General features: G+C 39.4%; 1 protein-coding gene across 1 annotated transcript; it reads right to left on the reverse strand.

The window, feature by feature from the left end:
* Nucleotides 1–814: 814 nt before the first annotated feature.
* On the reverse strand, nucleotides 815–17,510 carry LOC102913550 (interferon-induced very large GTPase 1-like). Its single transcript, XM_016010004.3, has one exon. It carries the CDS (start codon nucleotides 8,102–8,104, stop codon nucleotides 815–817), a length of 7,290 nt encoding a protein of 2,429 aa, XP_015865490.1. The 5' UTR covers nucleotides 8,105–17,510.
* Nucleotides 17,511–18,884: the final 1,374 nt, after the last annotated feature.

Below are 18,884 nucleotides of genomic sequence, written 5' to 3' on the forward strand. Positions count from 1 at the left end.
TTGGTGAAAGAACATTTAAAATTCATTCTTTCAGTAGTTTCAAAATGCACATTATTAACTATGGTAACCAGAACTTATTCCTTGTGTCTGAGACTTTTGGCCCTTGAACAATGCCTCCTTTCTCTTATACTCCCCACAGCCCATGATAGCTAACACTATTTTCTCTACTTCTATATATTCTATATTCTAATTTTTAGAGTCCATTTATAAGTGAGTAACTGACATCTTATTAGATTTGGTGTTGTAGAATGCTACAAATGTGCTAGCTTCATGTGTACAGGCCTTGTAGTTCTTTTCCTACTCCTCCTGGTATCTCTGCCTTAACTGACAGGAATGTCCCTAAGTTTATATACTCCAAAATATTCATAGCCATGATTTGAAGTATGACTTCAGAGTTTTAAATGGATTTTATTTTATTTTATCATATCTTCACATATATTGGTAAATGATTTTTGTTATGATTATCTATATCATATATAATCATGTGTGAGGCCAGAAAAGGGCATCAAATTTCCTGGAACTGAAGTTACAGATGGCTGTGAGCTGCCAAGTGGATGCCAGGAACTGAACTCAGGTCCTCTACAAGAACAGCACCTGCTTATAACTTCCAAGCCATCTTTCTAGCTATGATACTTTGATTTTAAACCAGAAGAAATTGAGACAAAGAATTTAAAAATTTTATAGGGAAAGCTTCAAGATTTTTTTACATTTCATCCTATAAATGAAAATACTGGGGACTCTTGTTAGGAGGAGGAGTTTTAGAATTATATAGGTATGCTGTAACTCTTTTTGATACTGGGTTACTCATTGAATATTATTGTTCTTTCAAGTCATTGAGCACATCCTCCTTTGTGATTTTGGCCCATGCCTCTGGGATTTCACCTGTGTCTGTAAATTTTTTCTGGTATTTTTCCTCTAGTTTTGATCTGAAATGTGAGACAAACCATTTCCAGTATGACTGGGTGGATGAGTCTGGAGTGATGCTCCATGTGGCATAATCCCCTCCTGCCTGCCGATAATTCTTATATGGGATTTCTTGGTTATTTCCCAAAAGCATGAAGCGGTCACTTGCTACTGAACTAGTACAGCAGTCAATGACAAAGTGGTCTGTTTTATGCTTATGCCATCCACTGACAGCCTGAGGACGGTGGAACGGCACACTGTGGTCTCCCTCATGTTGGGGAATGGTGTTTGTACAAATTGCATTACACAAAGGACACTGTTTCCAGCAGCCACAGAGATGTTCAGAGAGAATTTTCTCAATGTCAGGAACCATTTCATTTATGTCCTTACTTGAGCAGTCTTCTTCTACTTTCCTCAGTGCAGGATCCAAAGCTGCGCTCATGGCTTCTTTGAGAAACTCCATATCCTTTATCTCCTGGTGCTCAATGCTTATCAGGTCTCTTCTTGGAAAGATCAAGTTGCTCCCCAGGTGATCACAGAACAAATCCAACCAGGCAGAAGCAGTGCTGCCTTTATCTTTAGCCACTGCTGTGGACTCCTGAATAGCAGAGAGGATGGCATTCTTGATGTCACCTAAACTTATTTTTAAAAAAGTCTTTATTTTTTTACTTCCAACATCTGAACAGTATTGTTTAATATGGCTTTCAATATAGCTGCTAAAAAATGATTTTGTGTAATGAAGGTACTCCCAGTACTTATCAAAGTTTTCTTCTTCTGCCAGAGAAATGAGAACATGTTTCTCCAGGTTAGCCCTGTTTCCATTGAATGCAGGGCAGTTGGCTCTCATCGCTCCAGCAATTTTAATGACCATTTTCCCCCTTATAGTGGCAGAGATGGCAGGGCTGAGCTTGTGCCAAAGAAAATCAACAAATGTTTTGATGGAGGTGGCACCTTGGCAGGAGATCTTAAAACTCATGAAGAAATCATCTTTCTTCCTTTCCAGATAGTTCACAGGATCATTTGCTCTCTTGAATGCTTTGTGCATTTCCTTAAAATCCTTAGATGCTCTTTGGAATAAGCATAATGACAATTCAATGATATATTTGCTTGTAAATGTGTATCTTCCCTCAGTAGGTGCAGATTTTACTTCCTCTTCTATTATTCTCAGGATTTCATGAAAATAACTTGTATCGTAATCACACTGTTGCTTATGAAGATTGTTGATAGTTTCATTAAATCTTGAAATAATATGGTCAGTAGTCATGTTAATGGATTCCCTATCACAGACTTTTAATGTTCTAGTCATGAAGTTATACTTCTTATTCATTTTTACATGTTCATCGTAATTTATTTGAAATTTATCTTCAGAATTTCTCATTAGTATGTCCACCATGTTTATTTCCTTTTGGAAGTAGTCCCAAAGAATGTTTTCAGAATCTGTGTCAATGTCAGGTTCTATGACTTGAGGAAGATCTGAGGACACATCACAGACCCATTTTTTCCAAAGTGGATTGAATTTTTCATATAATTCTTCTTCATTTAATTCTTTACCCTTTACAGTTAAAGCCAACTTTCTGCTCCTTTCCAATATTTCATTTGCATAACTTGACTTTTTCTTATCCAGCCTTTCTTGATTTTTTTTTAAATGAATAAGTTCATTGGCTTTCCTTCTGGTGTCTGAAATAAGTGTCTCTTTAAGGATTATTAGTTTATTTTCAAAATTTGATTTCCACTGAACCAGTATTTCATTGTCTGGATCTTCATTAAAATATTTTTCAAGTTCTTGCTTAATTGCTGTATACTTTTCTGTGACTGGAGCCTCAAATATGCTTGTTTTGAGTGTCTGAACTTTCCCATTCTGAATCTGATTGATCAATTGGTTCTGAAAGTCCAGCATGTGACTCCTCAGCTCCCAGGTCCAATGGTTATACATAGTTTCCAGCTTGCTCATGGCCATGATCTCTCTGGTGTTCCTGAAGCTAAAAATAAAGTTCTCATTTACTAGAGCTTTCCACAAATCTTGAACTCTAAATTTGACATCCGAGATCTTCATGATGCTACCTCTGGATTCCTGTTTGGCCGTCAAAATAATTATACTCTTTAGTTCCTGGACATTGTGACTATAACGAGGATTAGGAGGGGCCATTGGGGGATTGCCATCCCAGAGGTGGGCAAAGTAGTAGACATGATTATTGACATCAAACTTAATGACATCACTGAAGTGAGATACATTTGAGCACTCTTCTTGTTCTGCAGCTGTTACTGCCATTTCATCCAGTCTCTGCTCTAAGCACCTTCGTCCTTCCACATTTTGGTCTTTAGCTGTAACTTCTCCCACATTTTGATGGACAAAGAGGCAACTGGGGGAGATTTTCACTTGTTTCATCCTTAGAAAGGCTTGGACGGCTATTTGTAGAATGTCTTGCATCTCAGAGGGATTCTCCCCAAAAATATTGATCAGAGTCAAGTTTCCAAGGCCAATGACAAAGGTTGCCAACTCATTGTCCCAATTCTGGGATTTGTTGTTGAGTTCTGGAGCCCGAAGTCCTTCTGTGTCTACAACAAGCACAAAATCAAAGCCAAGTTCTTCTGTGAATGTCTCTTCCACCTTTAGGAGCTGCATGTAGGCCCCCTTAGTACACCTGCCTGCACTGGCTGTGAACTGCAGCCCAAACAATGCATTCAATAGGGTAGACTTCCCTGAGCTCTGTAGCCCAAGGATAGAGAGAACAAACAGTCTTTTGTCTCCAAGTTTCTCTGAGATCTTGTCAAAAATAGCTGCCACCCACTTTAGAGGCACATAAGAAGCATCCCCATCCATCAGCTCAATGGGAACACCAGCTACCATCAAGTCTGCAGCAATTTGGGGGAGGCAGAGAAAAAGGCTATCTCTAGAGGAGGAAATTTCTTCCAGAGCTTCATATATCTGGCCAACTTCTCGTAGAAGGTGCTCAGTTCCTAAAGTGCAGTTAAGAATCTCAGTAGAGATGGCTTCTATCTGCTTCTGCCAGAGTGTCAGGGAGCTGCTCTTTTGTTCCTTTTGCTTTTCTCTTTGTACCATTAACCACAAATATCTTTGCTTTTCATGTAGCTTTTCCAGGTGTTCTGTAGTCAGGTTGTCAAAAAACAGACTTAGCCACTGCAAAAAGTAGAGTTTGTTATGAGTTTCTGAATATTCTTGGAGAACTTCAAGAACAGAACGCATTAGATCATTGAGAGGAAAGGCTTTTTCCAATTGCCGACATCGAATTATCCTTTTATCCGTCTCAATCTCACTCTTGTGTTGTTCAATGCTCCGATTCCCTTTTTCTCTCAGATGATAGAATTCTTTGTCCTTCTTACACCAAAGGTGCCAAAGTTGTCCCTGAAGGGGTAGTAAATTTTCTTTTGTCTGCGATAACTTGGATTCCTCCAGGAGGGCCATTATAGTCTCTGCCTTTTCCTTGGCTTCCTTGCAGTCTCTCTGGTCCTCATCAATAAGGAATCCATGTTTTTGAGCCATCTGTGAGCAGTCCTCTAAGCTGAGAGCAATATTAGAGAGCTCTAGAAAATGTTTGATGGCGTTTGAGAGCTCCTCTGTTAATTCTGCCTCATTTCTATTCCTGATGCCAATTCTCATTCTTTTAGCAGAATTGTTGGCTATGGTCTTTTCTTTGTCATCAATCAAGCAGATTAGGGGTATTGATGAATGACAGAGGTGTCTGACAAATTTTTGGTTTTCTTTATTGTCATCAGAAGCTGACATGAGGATCACCATGAGAGAAGAGACATCCTGCAGGAAGCTGAGTTGTTGTCTATGTTTCTTGGCATCTCCATGAAGATTGGTAAAGGCCACACACTTGTCAAATCTGTCCTCACCTTGGCCCCCAGGACAGAACCAGCAGATCTCCACCACTCCCTCCATCAGGAGACAGTGATTGTTGCTTCCTCTGCAGTGTCTGTGAAAAAATACATCATGTTTATGTTTACTGAGGAGAGAGTTCATGATCTGAGATTTGGAAGCAGAGAGGCCATTTCCAACTCTAATGAAGGACACAATGGGGGTAGAAACACAGCACATCTGCTGATTATTGTGACTGTAGCTCTTGTTCTGTAGTGATTTACTTGCATTTTGCCAACTTTTCCTAATTTGTCTGAGAGACCAGAGAGAAAATTCAATCTGAGAAGTGTTGGGATTTGGTACCACAAGGGGGAGTGCAAATTGACAAATGGAAAGTTTGGACAGAATATATTGCCTGGCAAGATCATCTGCACAGTGAAAAATGGTCATCTGGATGTCCATTGGGTGAATGTGGGGCTGGGACTCAGTGTCTGAAGGATAGGTAAGACTGTCATTTTCTTCAATGACATCTTCATATGGATCAAAATCTTCATTTTCATGATCACAAGAAACTATAGAGATCTGGTTTTCTATGTTTTTGTCATCTTTGAAGACCAGATGTCTGAACCCACAATCTAGCATCAGTAGCTTTTGTAGGAAATAGAAGGGTAGTTCCTGTTCAGATCTTGGCTGTGTATTGTATACAGAAGTCTTATAGATCAGATGGAAGTCAGCTCTTCTCATCCTTTTTGGGTAGTGATGTTCTAGGCCTAGACGCTTGAGTAAGTCTAGGAAAGGTCCTTTTTCTATCATATCATTTTTGTTGTTTTCATTATTTTGCTGTTTATAAGGCTCTTTCTTTTCATAGCAGAGACTTTGCAATTGTTTTTTTACCTCATCCATTTTCAAAGAAAGGATGGTGGTTTTATAGTCCCCATCAATGAGTAATCTTAAATCGTTCTCCAGATTTTCCCAATCATGATGTGCTCCATGTTTCATGAGAACATGTGCAACTTCTTCACACAACAATTGTCCCATATGTTGTCTTATTAATGTCAAACGTTGTCTTTTCTCTTCTGTAGAAATATCTGTGATTTCAACTGTGGCTCTGAGAGCAGTGAGCACCAGGAATGCCTGACCTCTGTAGCTGCAAATATTTTTAAGTTCTTGGTATTTGTGTTGGACAGTTTGCATTTGATCCAAGAGGAAATTTAACTCATTACACCCAAGAAGATGCTGAAAAATATTGTTTACCAACTGATAGCCTGCACCAGCTGCAATGGAGAGTAGCATCAGCTGCATGTCTGGCTGCTCTGCTTCTCTGAGGTACTTTAAGAAGGAGCCAAGAGCTGTGGTCACTTCATATGTAGCCATTCTTTTAGCATCTTCCACTGTTTCTAGGGACTCACTTTTTATATTGACTTCCATCAGATTTTTGTGGATGTTCTTTAAGGTCTTAATGAATTCAGAAAATGAGGGGATTTTGACTTGTTCTTCCTCTGGCTCTGACTGATTGATCCACTGTATGATGGATTGTGCCTGAGGAAAGTTTGTCACTTTGTAGATATGAGGTTCTAAAAGGCTGCACAACTGAGATTTAATAAACTGAGTTTTATAAGTGGGTGAATTTTTGCAAAAGTTGACAGTGTTTATTAGAAAATTCTGCAGATCCCAATCTGTGAGGCATGTATTAATCCAAATGTTATAACTTTTTACTTTTTGACTCAATGTTTGCATGAAGTCTATCAACTTACTAAGCTGTACTTCCGGATCAGAAACCTCCCAGGATTTCACATCCTCTAGGAAAAGTCTAGCTTCTTTTCCAGCAGTAAGAAATTCTTCTCCTTCCTGAATCTGAGCAATGAGTCCAGTCAGAGCAGTATAGCTGTCTTTCAGGCAGTTAGCCACTTGGAGGGCGTCCTTAAAATCACTTCTGTGGCTAGAGAGGATTATGTCCCAGATAGGTACCAACTGAAGTCCCCGGTCAATGACAGACCACGTTTGATTGCTAGCAACAAGACCAGCTGTCCACTGGGCAACCCCATCTGCTTCTGCTGGTCCACCTATCTGGGCAACAGAGAGTTTCACCTTTGTTTGAAAGTTTTGATGATTTGTACTGTCAGATGCTGTTTTTGAATTCGAGTTTGACTTATTCAAACTTGCACTAGCTTTAACTCCAAAGCCACCATAGCTGCCCCTTATGTAAATATTCAAGGACTCTGCTGCCTGCTGCTTTATATTAGCTAGTTGCTCTCTTTTGAAACCCTCTGAAATGGCCTTCCAACAGTAGATTCCCCCCAGGTGCAGTGGGCCTTGGTTAGCATGAGAGCCAAACCTGTGAAAAAAGTTTTCAGCCCTGTTCCTCAGTAAGGGGACTCCATTTGGGTGTGTAATTTGATTTAGGAGTTCTTCAATACTTTTTAGCTCCTGGAGAGCAGCCTTGGAGAGTTGAAGCTGATGCATGTGAAAGTGGCAGGTGGCCAGTGGGATGTAGCTGAACTTGGCTGAGCAGAAATAAGATTGCTCTGAATGTGATTGGTAGGTATCCCCAGATTCTATATGTTTGCTTTGATCCATACCAGCTTCTAGACTAAGACCCCACCCTTCACCTTTAGCTGAGAAGGTTGAACTGAAACCCAGCTTCTCCATAGTCTCTGTGAACATGGTTTGTTCTTGAAAAGAGGAAAATTCCTTTGCTTCCATCCATGTGCCGTGCTCTGGGCCAACAAGTGAGAACTCCCTAGGGACACTGAGTAGCTGTTCTTTTTTCTGAATCAGGTTTCTTTGGTGGCTGGTCTTATAAATTCCTTGCAGTGCCAGCCCTCCAGATGCCCATCTTACCAATTCTCTATCGGAGAGGTTTCCACTGTAGGAAATTTTCTGCTCCATGTTCTTTAGATGTCTCTCCGTTGTTTCAGTGACATCTTTTAGGGGCACTTCAGGCCCTGGCCAGCACTCTTCAGGGATCTCCATTGCTTGCCTCAACTCTGCTTCTTTTCTCCTTACTGCTTCTTCCTGTCTATTCTTCCCTTCTGACTGCAAGGCCCTCAGTTCCTGCAGTGCCTGTCCTGCCTGCCTCTGCCTGTTCCTTATCATCTCCCCTGGAGTCTCCTGGAACTCTGCAACACTTTTTGGCTGTGAGAGGTCAAGCAGCTTCTCCAGAGCCCTTTTCTCCCATGTGTGTTGTGTCTGGGACTTCAGCTTCTGGAGGTCTTTTTCTTTTAAGTATTGTAAGGCCTGGGCACAGGTTACACCCAGGTCTTCCTGAAGTTTAGGTAGCCAGTAGTCAATAGACAACCCCACTTTTGTCAGCATCTCCTGGAGATCTTGACTTCTGCTCCTTAGCTGAGGCTCATCAGGGGTGCACTTTGTTGTTGCCATGGCTCTGTGAAAAACAGATGTGCAGTTAGTCTCGTCTATGTCCTGACCTTAGGAAGTGTCAGATGTGTGGTTAGAAGGGTGAATTATTAATGCTTCAACTCTGTTAGTCTTTTTCTTTCCTGTATTTGTTACAATGTATTTTAAAACAACTTTTTATTTGTGTGTGTGTGTGCAGCATATCATTGTGGGTGTTCTCAGCATGGCCTGTATTGTCTTGTTGGATACTATGGTGAGCTGCCACTTTGCCTGATTTTTTTTTCTTTTTTCTTTTTTTGAGACAGGGTTCATCTGTGCAGCCCTGGCTGTTCTGGAACTCACTCTGTAGACCAGGCTGGCCTCAAACTCGGAGATCCACCTGCCTCTGCATCCTGAGTGCTGAGATTAATGGTATGTGCCACCACCACCTGGCACTGTGGTGATATTTTATTTGTGCTTTAATAAATAAAACTTATTTGTGGATCAGAGGACAGAGTCAGCCACTAGATTAGACATAGAGGCCAGACAGTGGTGGCACACATGCCTTTAATTCTATCACTCGGGAGTCGTCTGGATCTGTGAGTTCAAGGCCACACTGGGAACAGAGCCAGGTGTGGTGGCACACACCTTTAATCACAGAACTTGAGATCTCATGTCATTGCTTGGGAAGGTATATAAGGCAGAAGTAGGAGCTTTTTTATCAGCAGCAGTTCAGCTGAGATTCATTCGGGTGAAGACTCAGAGGCTTTCAGTCTGAGGAAACAAGATTAGCTGAGGAGTTGGCAAGGTGAGGTTGGTTGTGGCTTGTTCTGTCTCTCTGATCTTTCAGAATTTATCCCAGTACCTGGCTCCAGGGTTTTATTAATAAGACCTTTTAAGATTCATGTTAAATGGCACTTTGCCAGATTTTCAAGCTTTCCCTTGCGCAGAATCAAATGCTTTGAGGGAATTAACCTGAAGGATGGTATTTGATAACATACTTGAGTTTGCTTGATGCTTTTAAAATCAAGTGATATCAGTTGTTTATGTTTTTTTAAATTAATTTTTGTGAAAGCCTTGTTGACTGGTTCCATTATTATTTCTGTCACCTTTCCCTTATTCTTCAGACAGGGTCTTACTATGCAGCTCATGCTGGCCTGGGACTTGCTATTTAGCCTAGGCTGGACTCATGATTTTTCTTCCTTAGTTTCTTTACTTCTGGGATTACCAGTGTGAATCACCTGGCCTGGCTCTGCCACGTCTTTGTTGGTCATTTTACAATATTAAATTTCTTTCCTGGCATTTAGAAACACTACTAATTTGTTTTGTGCTAGTTAATTTTATTCTTTATCCTTCTTTTATTAATATCATCTTTGAATCACATGAAGAACTATTTATTAATAACATTCACACCTATGTATGTAGACCCAAATACTTCCCTGTATCCAGTAATTTATCAATTTTATGGAAACCTCTCCCTCATTGCCTCTCCAAAGCAGTCAGTGAGATAAGATTTCATACTTTAATTTCATACTTATTGAAATTTCCTTTCCTCTTATCACTTTTGCCCTATTGAATTATACTACCATATGTCCAGGACAGCAAGGGCCCTATTTATTTCTTTTTCTCTGAATATGAATTTAGTATACTAATAATTTACTCTCTTAATCTTCCTTCAATCTCATTTCATTTTGTATCCCCTGGTGTGACTCCTTTAGGTTCTTGCCTTCTTCATGTTTTTGTTGTGTTGCAATCATAGTTAACCCGTTTGCCATGGTTTGAGTGTTTGTCCTCCCCCAAACTCACATTTAAACTTATTTGCCATTGTACAATATTAAGATGGCTAGTTTGGAACTGGTTATGTAGATCAACCTGGCTTTGAATTCAGAGACCTACCTTTTTCTACCTCCTGAGCAGTGGGATTAAAGGCCTGTGCCCTTATGCCTGGCAAAATGTCATACTTTGAAGAATGAGATTAATGCTGTTATAAAAGAGCTAGGTTAACTTCATTTGCTTCTTTGTACCCTGATGCTGGCACTCTGATCTTGGACTTCCTAATTTCCAAGCTAGATTAAGGTATTCTGTTATGGAAACCTTCAAGGGATGAAGACAAAATTGATATTAGAAAAATAGGAAGTCAGTTGTTATAACAAAAATGCCAAATTCTAGAGATGGCCTTGGAGTTGTGTAATAGAGGCTGGAAGAAATTGGATGCATAGGCTATGAAATCTCAAATTTACCATGAATAAAGTATTCAGAGGACAATTCTGGTGATACCTTCAGCAGAAAAGACTTACAAGGCACGTCTAAATTCTTAGAGATTACTTAAACTCCAGAGGACTGAAACAACAGCATAATCCAGTAAGACTGAATGTATACACAACATTCCACCCCAGAACAAGATACATATTCTTTTATAGGGCACATGAACATTTTCCATATGCTAAGCATCAGGTAATATCAATAAATCTTAAAGACTAAAGTAAAAAAGGTTTCCTTCTTTGATCATAATGGATTGAAATTAGAAATAACAAAAGGAAAATTAGAATAGTCACAAATGTGTAAATTCAAGAACATTTGTTTTTTAAATTTAAATCATTTAAGTTTTTGTTAAAATATTCAAATGTTCATACCATTAGCCCACACATACACATACACATACACAGACACACACAGACACAGACACACACACACACACACACACACACACACACACACACACACGTCCTGATATATATGTTTGAACAAAATCATATTATAATTATAATATGTTAATATCTGTACAATAAGAAGACGTCTTTCTTCTGCTTTTTTCTCCTTCCTTTCTCTCTTTCATCTTTCTGTCCTCTAAGGCTATAGCATGTGCAGAGCATAGTGTTTGGCTTCTAAATAACTCATGGGAAATGGTTGAGTCCACCAGGAATGAGGGGAGGGAAAATATATTAAACTGGAATAATGTTTATTTTGAGAAATTAAGTAGCTTCAGTGCAGAGTCTTTTAGAGTAGCTGCCCAAACCAAATGCCATTCACTGCTTTTCAGAGTGTACACATTATTGAGAGAAATTCTTCAGTTAATCAGATGACAGCTTATCTGTTTGCATAGCCTTGAGCATCCTATGTCTGCCTAGTTTTTGCAATTCAGGATTAGCAAAAAATATCTCCAAAAAGATTTCTCTTGTAAAATTTCTCATTGAAAACTCTCTGAAAATAACTGTAAAAGACATGACTTTCCTTCAGGGTGATGATGAAGGACAAAGAGTATCAATACAACTGCTGTCCCAGTGCAAGGACACACCTCTTGGACAAGGATGCAGTGCCCATGAATCCAGCTGCTCATCACAATGGGAGATTTATAGCAGTGAAAATAGAACAACTTCCTCATCCTGTACCATTAACCATCACAGTGAAGAACATTTGTTTTAAAGACAGGATGTCATTATATAACCTGTGATGGGTATTTTTGGCTGTCAACTTGACTACATCTGGAATTAACTAAAACCCAAGCAACTGGGTACACCTGTCAAGGATTTTTTTTTATTAATCATTTGAAGTAGGAAGACCTACTTCATTTTTTGTTGTTATTTTTATTTTTGTTTTTGAGACAGGATTTCTCCTGAGTGCTGGGATTAAAGGTGTGTGCCACCATGCCAGGCAGGAAGACCCATTTTTAATTTGGATCTTTTGAGGTGGGAAGATGTACCCTTAATACAGCTCTTTTGAGGTGGGAAGATCCACCTTTGATCAGGGCCACACCTTCTGCCTGAAGCCTATGTAAAGGACATGGTAGAAGGAAGCTTGCTCTTTGCCTGCTTGCTCTTGCTCTAGTTAGCAAGTCCATTCCTTCACTGGCATTAGAGTCTATTTCTTTGGGATTCAGTGTATGCTGAATCATCTAGCTGATGATTCAACTAGCTGAGACATCCAACTTGTGGACTGAACTGCTGGTTTCTTGGACCTTCTGGTAGACAACTATTGTTGGGCTAGCTGGACTACAACCTGTAAGCCATTCTAATAAACCCCACATACATTTTTTTTCATAAATTCTGTTACTTAGAGAACCCTTCCCTGACTAACACATAATCTAAGCCATCCTTGTAAGGTCTCAGATTCAGGGTTCAAGAGGGACAGTAGGTCAGACTGTCCTTTTGATTAAAAGAGTTATTAGAGACATTATGATATGGGGAAATGGGATATTTTTGAGTTTGACAGAATTCAAAAACAGAACTCTCGAGTCAGATGGGATTAGCTGGGGAGGGGATGTTAGGGTCCTGGAAAACTTGATAGTCATCAAAGCCACCCTGAGACATACTTTTGGATTCTTGTCTCATGAATTCAAATACTGATATTATGAACAACAAAGGGTAGGTTTTAGGGAGAAGTTATAGACTCTGAGGTCAGAGCTTGAGAACTAGAGGAGGGGGTGGAGCAAAAAAGGGCCCTTGGTTAGTAGGTTGGCTTGTTGGGAAGACTATAAGGACCTGAGTTCAAATGTCCAGCACCCATGTGAAAAGCTGGGCTTGGGATACAACCTCTCTGTCCAGCCAGATCCTGCACATTCTTCTCCAGGGTCTACCAGGCTGAGTTCTTCTATTCCTTCTCTCCATGCACTCCCCACCCTCGATATAACCTGGGTCTCATATTCTGTGCCCTAGTCTATTCTGGCTACCACTTCCAGTGCCACAACTGACCTCTAGGCTTTTACCAGGCCCCACTCTGCCTGCCTCTGACCCACAGATCCCCTTACTCCACATTCCAAACTCTCTACCCAATCAGATGTTGCACATTCTTCTCCAGGGTTTTGTTATGTGAATCTAATGATCCTCCCCTCCACACACCCTCCTCAACCCCCAGATCAACTTTTTTAAAATCCAGGCTTGTACCTGGATACACATACTGTATACAACTCAGTTTCCTGTGCCCACTGGACCTCATTCCACCAAAGCCTATTCATCCTTTAGGCCCAACTTGACCTGCACGTCCTCTGTTCTTCCCCAATCTGCTTTGTCCATATAGGACAAAGAACTAGTAAAAGAAATCCACATGCCCAAATCTTCTCACAAAAATACAAACAGTATGAAAGATGAAGGCAGTATCTCCCCCTCCAACCTCTACCACTCCTGTAGAAAATTTTGCCAATGAGAATGAACTAGATGAACCCCAGGACATAGATTTTTAAAAGAACAATTATAAACATCATCATATTTCACTGAATTTAAAGAATACATAAAGAAGTAGCCCAATGAACTTAAAGAGAAAGAATATAAAGAGAATAAACACTTGAGTGATACTCAGGAAAACACAAACATAGGCTGATGGGAATGACAAAGACAATCCAGAATTTGAAAATGGAATTCAATGAAGTGGTAGAAATATTGAAGAAGAGTGAAGATGGAATTGGAAAACCTCATAACACAACCAGAAAACTAAAGTGAAAGACTTACAAATAGAATCAATCAATCAGAAGGCCGAATATCAAAACTTGAAGATGAAGTAGAGGATCTGGATATAATAAGCAAAGAATATGAAAAATAAAAAAAATCCCACAGGAAAGGAACATATAGGAAATGTGGGACACCATTAAAAGACCAAACCTTCAAATTATAGGCATAGATGAAGAAGAATCCCAGGTCAATGGCATAGGTCAGGTTTTCAACAATGTCATAAAAGAAAACTTCCAAAAACTAAGGAAATACATACTCATACAAATTCAAGAAGCACAATGAATACCAAATAGACAAGATCAAAAAAGAAAATTCCCATAGCATATCATAGTTAAAACACTACATATTCAGAACAAAGGCAATGTGTTGAAAGCTGCAAGAGAAAAAGCACAATTCACATATAAAGGAAAACCCATCAGAATAACAGCTTACGTCTCAGTGGAAATTTCAAAAGCCAGAAGAGCCTGGAGCAATGTATTCCAAGTCCTAAATGGAATAAGACCATAATGGCCAAAATAGACTAATATATCAAGCAAAACTCCCTGCCATAATTGAATAAAAAAATAAAACTTTCCATGATCTAAGCACCCTAAAAAACTATACCCAATAGTCCAAACTTAAAGAAAGTATAGGGAGCAATATTTCAGGCTGAAGAAAGGAATAGACATAGTTAAGAGGGTGTAAAAAGAAATATGAAGACATAATTACTAAAACATAAAGTACCATTGGGAACACAACATCACTAGAAATGGCAACACAATGACTGCAATCAACATACAGACATTTCAATAATAACTTTAAATATTAATAATCTTGATTCTCCAATCAAAGGACAGTCTGGCTGAATGGATCAAGAAACAAAATCCATCTATCTTTTGTCTATAAAAACACATTTTAATTTTAATAATAGGTATGACATTAGAGCAAAAGAATGAACAAAAGTACTCCATCAAATGGGGCCAGCAAGCAGGCATCACTATCCTAGTATCTGACAAAATACACTTCAAATTAAAACTTCTCATATTAGGTAAAGAAAGACACTTCATTCTATTCAAGGTAACATTAACCAAGCTGACATTACTATCCTAAACATATGTTCACCAAACTCTGGTACACCCAGGTTCATAAAATATGTACTACTGTATGTAAAGGCACAGATAATATCATCCTACTAGTAACTGGATTTTAATACCCAACTTTCTCCAACAGACAGCTCATCTGGACAAAAAAATTAAGAAAAAACATCAAAAACATTATAATTGAATGACATAATACATTAAATGGACTTCACAGATATTCACAGAACATTATACCCCCAAACCAAAGAGTACACATTCAGCAGCACATAGAATCTTCTCTAAAATAGACAACATTCTGGATCACAAAACAAATCTTCACAAGTACAGAAAGATTGAAATAATTTCTTGTATCCTATCTGATCACAAAGCCATAAAACTTAAAATTGACAACAAACAAATCTCTAACAAATACACAAATTCATAGAGATTAAACAACTCATTACTGAATAATGGATGTGTCAAAGAACAAATCAAGAAAAATAAAAAATTTTCTGGAACTAAATGGAAATGAAAAGAACACAACAAAACTTCTGGGATACATCAAGAGCAGTTCTATGAGGGAAATTTATAGCTCTAAACGCCTTTGCTAAAAAGCCAGAAGAGTACAAATAAACAATGATGAACTAAAAAATTCCGAAAAACAAGAACAAAGCAAGTCCAAACCCATTTGACAGTAATAAACAATACAAATTAGAGCTGAAATAGATGAAGCAGAAACAAAGAAACAATACAAAGAATCCATAAATCTAATAGTTGAGAAGACAAGATTGACAGATCACTGATCCAACTAACTAGAAGAAAGAGAGAGGATACAAATTAATAGAACCAGAAATTAACAGGGAAATATTACAACAGACACAAAAGAAATTCAGAATAAGTGAATTATAATTAAAATTTGGAGTTCATTAAGCTTGAAAACCTAAAAGAAATGGTTGACTTTCTATTCTATATTCAGTCAACCCACCAAAATCACATCAAGAGGTGGTCAACAACCTAAGCAGACCCATAACAAATGAGTAGAATAAGATAGCAATTAAAAGCCTTCTAATTAAAGGCCCAGATGGATTCACAGGATAATTTTACCAGATGTTCATAGAACATCTATAGTCAATTCTTCTAAACTGTTAACCCCCCCCCCCCAAATAAAGAGAAGGCATATTCTCAAAGTCCTTCTGTGAAGCCAGTAAAAAATCAGCTACAGGCTAATATACCTGATGAACACAGATTAAAAATGTTCTATAAAATATTTGTAAATTGAATACAGATATGTTAAAAAGATTACCCACCATGACCAAGTTGACTTTATTCCCAAGATGCAGAAATGACTTAACATTCACAAGTAAATAAATGTAACAAACCATATGAAAGGAATTAAAGACAAAAATCACACGATCATCTCAATTGATGTAGAAAAAGCCTTTGACAAAATCCAATATGCCTCCACAGAAAGATGAGGACTAGGAGAAATATCCTTCAATCAGTGTGATAAAAGGCATGGATGTGAAACCCACAGCCAACATCATCCTAAATGGAGAAAAACTTGAAGAAATTCCATTGAAGTCAGGAATGAGACAGAGTTGTGAATTGCCCTCCCTCTTTTCCAATATTGTGCTTAAAGCATTAGCTGGAGCTATAAGGCAAAAGAAGGAAATTAAAAGAACATAAATAGGAAAAGAACAAGTCAAATTATCCCTAGTTACAGTTGACATGAGATTCCCAAAATTCTACCAGAAAACTAGAGACAATAAAAAATTCAACAGTGTGGCAGGATACAGAATCAACTTGTACAATTCAACAGCTTCTTTATACACCAACAACAAACACATAGAGAAAGAGATCATAGACACATTTCCATTCATAATAGCCTCAAAGAAAATAAAATATCTAGAAACAAACCTAGGGAGCCTGCATGGGACTGACCTAGGCATGAGGGTGATAGTTGTGTAGCTTGGTCTGTTGTGGGGCCCCTAGCAGTGGGATCAGGACCTATTCCTGGCACATGAGCTGGCTTTTTGGAACCTATATTCCATGCTGGGATCTCTCACCTAGCCTTCATGCAGGGGGAAGAGCTTGGTCCCACCACAACTTGATATGCCATGCTTTGTTGACTCCCATGGGAGGCCTGCCCCTTTCTGAATGGAGGACAAGTGGATGGCAGTGGTAGGTAGATGGGAGGTGAGGGGAGGGAAAGGGAAGAGAGGAGGGAGGGAAAATTGTGGTTGGTATCTAAAATAAATGAAAAATGTAATAAAAAATACCTGTAACACACATGTCAGTATATAAATATACATATATAGTTTAAAAAAAATTCCCATCTAGGCTGACAATGCTTCTCCAAGCTATAGACAATCTAATGAAAACCCCAACAAAAGACATGAGGAGCTGAGAAGCCCTCTTCAGGTCAGGGTTGTCCAAGAGCCTCCCAAAGCATTGTGGGTTATTTCTATACCCTTGGTTACTCTCCACACACTTAAAGGTAGAAGATAACTCTCTATTACTGAAGATACTATATACTTCAGACACAAGGCATATAGGACCTGAGCTGGATCTGACCTGAAAGATTCCTCCCTGAGAATTAGCCTTAATGTTAGCAGAAGGAACTATGCAACCTTCTAAAGGATAGAAGCAACCAACAGTCCTACCTAGTTATGATGCCTATGGACCACCACAACCAGCATGACATAAAGGCTGCAGTTGTGTGACAAATACCTTATCAATAACCAATAGCTCTCTAATTGAACTTAAGAACTGCTCAACAAGAGGGACATCATGCCTGGTACTGGAAATCTAAAGCTCTCCAGTGTTGGTGGGAATGCAAACTTATATAGCCACTTTTGAAATTAGTATGGTGGTTTCTCAGAAAATTGGGAATCTACCTCAGTCTACCTCAAGACCCACCTATACCACCTTTGGGCATATACCCAAGGAATGCTCAATCATACCACAAGGACACATGCTCAATTATATTCATAGCAGCATTATTTATAATAGCCAGAACCTGGAAACAACCTAGATGCCCCTCAATTGAAGAATGGATACAGAAAATGTGCCACATATACACAATGGAATACTACTCAGCAGAGAAAGACAATGACAGCATGAAATGTGCAGGCAAATGGATAGAACTAGAAAATATGATCCTGAGTGAGGTAACCCAGACTCAGAAGGACAAACATGGTATGTACTCACTCATAAATGGATACGAGATGTAAAGCAAAGGATAACCAGACTACAATCCACAGCTCCAGAGAAGCTAGCTAACAAGGAGAACCTAAAGATGGACACATGCTCACCCTGGGAAGGGGAAATAGATGAGATCTCCAGGAGTAAACTGGGGATGAGGAGAGCAATGGAGGGTAGGGGATGGGGGATGAGAACATAGGGAACGGTGTGGTCGAGCTGGAACAGTCATGAAGTGGGAGAATAATGAAAGAGATACCATGATAGAGGGAAACTTCATGGGGATAGGGAGAAACTAGGTGCTAGGGAACTTCCCAGGAATCCACAAGGATGACCCCAGCTTAGACTACTAGCAATAGTGGAGAGGGCACCTAAACTGGCTTACCCCAGTAATCAGATGGGTGAATACCCTAACTGTCATCATAGAGCCTTTCCCCAGTAACTGATGGAAGCAGATGCAGTGATCCACAGCCAAACACCAGGCTGAGCTCTAGGAGTCCAGTTGAAGTAAGAGAAGAGGGATTCTGTGAGCAAGGGACATCAAGATCATGATGGGGAAACCTACAGAGACAACCAAACCAAACTAGTGGGAACTCATGAAATTTAGACCAACACCTGTGGAGCCTCCACAGGACTGGACTAGGCTCTCTGCATGGTGAGACAATTGTGTATCCTGATCTGCTTAGGGGGCCCCCTGGCAGTAGGATCAGAATCCAACCCCGGTTCATGAGCAAGCTTCTTGGAGCCCACTACCTATGATGGGATGCCTTGTGCAGCCTTGAGGGAGGGGGAGGGGCTTGGACTTGCCTCTACTGGATATGCCTCACCATGGGAGGCCTTGTCTTCTTGTGGGGAAGAGTAAGGGGTAGGTTAGAAGGGGGAAGCTGAGGGGGCGGCCAGGAGGAGGGAAGAGGGGGATCTTTGATTGGTGTGTAAAATGAATGGAAAAATTTTCTTAATAAAAATTGTAGAAAAGTAAAAAAAACAAAAACAAAACAAAACAAAAAACCTTAAAGCCTATTGCTTCCCATGGACCTATTAATAGCTGTATTCTGGAGCTCACTTTGGTCTGTTGTATATGTATAATGGATATGATGTAGAATTAGGTGCTAATGTGCATACTTT

The sequence above is a fragment of the Peromyscus maniculatus genome, chromosome 1 (genome assembly GCF_049852395.1).
Source record: "Peromyscus maniculatus bairdii isolate BWxNUB_F1_BW_parent chromosome 1, HU_Pman_BW_mat_3.1, whole genome shotgun sequence".
Classification (NCBI taxonomy): domain Eukaryota; kingdom Metazoa; phylum Chordata; class Mammalia; order Rodentia; family Cricetidae; genus Peromyscus; species Peromyscus maniculatus.

Bases quoted from the DNA above. Each gene is read 5' to 3' on its own strand.
- LOC102913550 (XM_016010004.3), bottom strand. From the start codon at position 8,104: ATGGCAACAACAAAGTGCACCCCTGATGAGCCTCAGCTAAGGAGCAGA.